This window comes from Quercus lobata, chromosome 11, assembly GCF_001633185.2.
Source record: "Quercus lobata isolate SW786 chromosome 11, ValleyOak3.0 Primary Assembly, whole genome shotgun sequence".
Taxonomy (NCBI): domain Eukaryota; kingdom Viridiplantae; phylum Streptophyta; class Magnoliopsida; order Fagales; family Fagaceae; genus Quercus; species Quercus lobata.
This window is the reverse complement of record NC_044914.1, coordinates 41,376,441-41,377,457: the sequence shown is the minus strand read 5'-3', so window position 1 is coordinate 41,377,457 and position 1,017 is coordinate 41,376,441. Positions and strand designations below refer to the sequence as shown.

The window sequence follows — 1,017 nt, the reverse complement described above, 5'->3', positions numbered from 1 at the left end:
TCTTTCGAAGAGTTAAGTAAATTGTTTGTTAACAATTTCATTAGGGGACAGAGATACAAGCATTCTTCGTCCAACTTGTTGACCATAGAGCAAAGGGAGAATGAAAGCCTGCGGTCATTCATCACTCGTTTCAATAGAGAATCCCTTAGTGTGGACGAGGTAGACGACAAGCTTTTATTGGCGGCCTTCCATAATGGGACTAATTCTGATCTATTTATCCACAAGCTATATGAGAAGGAGCCTCAAACCATGGCTAAGCTTGTCCATTCGGCTCAGAACTTCATGAATGCAGAAGATACAATCATAGCCAAGAAGAGGAAAAAAGTTGAAAAGATGGAAGCGCACCCAGCACGCCACTCAGAACAAGGCTCTCGTCCAAAGAAGGGACGAACGGAAGATAAGAAGGAACGAGATAACAAGAAAACGGGTCCTTTGGGAAGAAGCCAGAACTACACGCCCTTGAATGCTCTATTTGATCAGGTGCTCATGCAAATCAAAGACGACCCTTCTCTAAAATGGCCAGAGAAGATGAAAGGAGATCCCAATAAGTACAATAAGAGTAAATATTGTCACTTCCATAGGGACCATAGGCATGACACGAATGAATGTTATGACCTAAAGCAGCAAATTGAGAATCTTATTAGACAAGGAAAGCTGAGGCACTTCGTTGGAAGGGATCATAAAGATGAGAAGTTGAAAGGAAAAATGGAGGAATCGTCCCGACCCCCACTAGGAGAGATAAGGATTATCATTGGAGGAAACTCGACGGGGCAATCTTCCAAGTCGAAGAAGACATATCTCAAAGTGGTGCAAAACATCCAACTCTCTCGACGATCACCAAGGATGAGATCAATGGACGAGCTGGCCATTTCCTTCACCGATGAAGATGTTGAGAGGATCTATCACCCGCATGATGATGCAATTGTCATTACTCTGCTTATTGCAGATTATACAACCAGAAGAGTGTTAGTTGACAATGGAAGCTTAGCAGATATATTGTACTACCCTGACTTCTAA

At 42.7% G+C, this 1,017-nt stretch overlaps 1 protein-coding gene across 1 annotated transcript; it reads left to right on the top strand.

Annotated features, from left to right (window-relative positions):
- The first annotated feature begins 333 nt into the window (after positions 1–333).
- LOC115966872 lies at positions 334–1,017 on the top strand. The gene has a single exon (XM_031086016.1). The coding sequence runs from the start codon at positions 334–336 to the stop codon at positions 1,015–1,017; it is 684 nt and encodes a 227-aa protein (XP_030941876.1).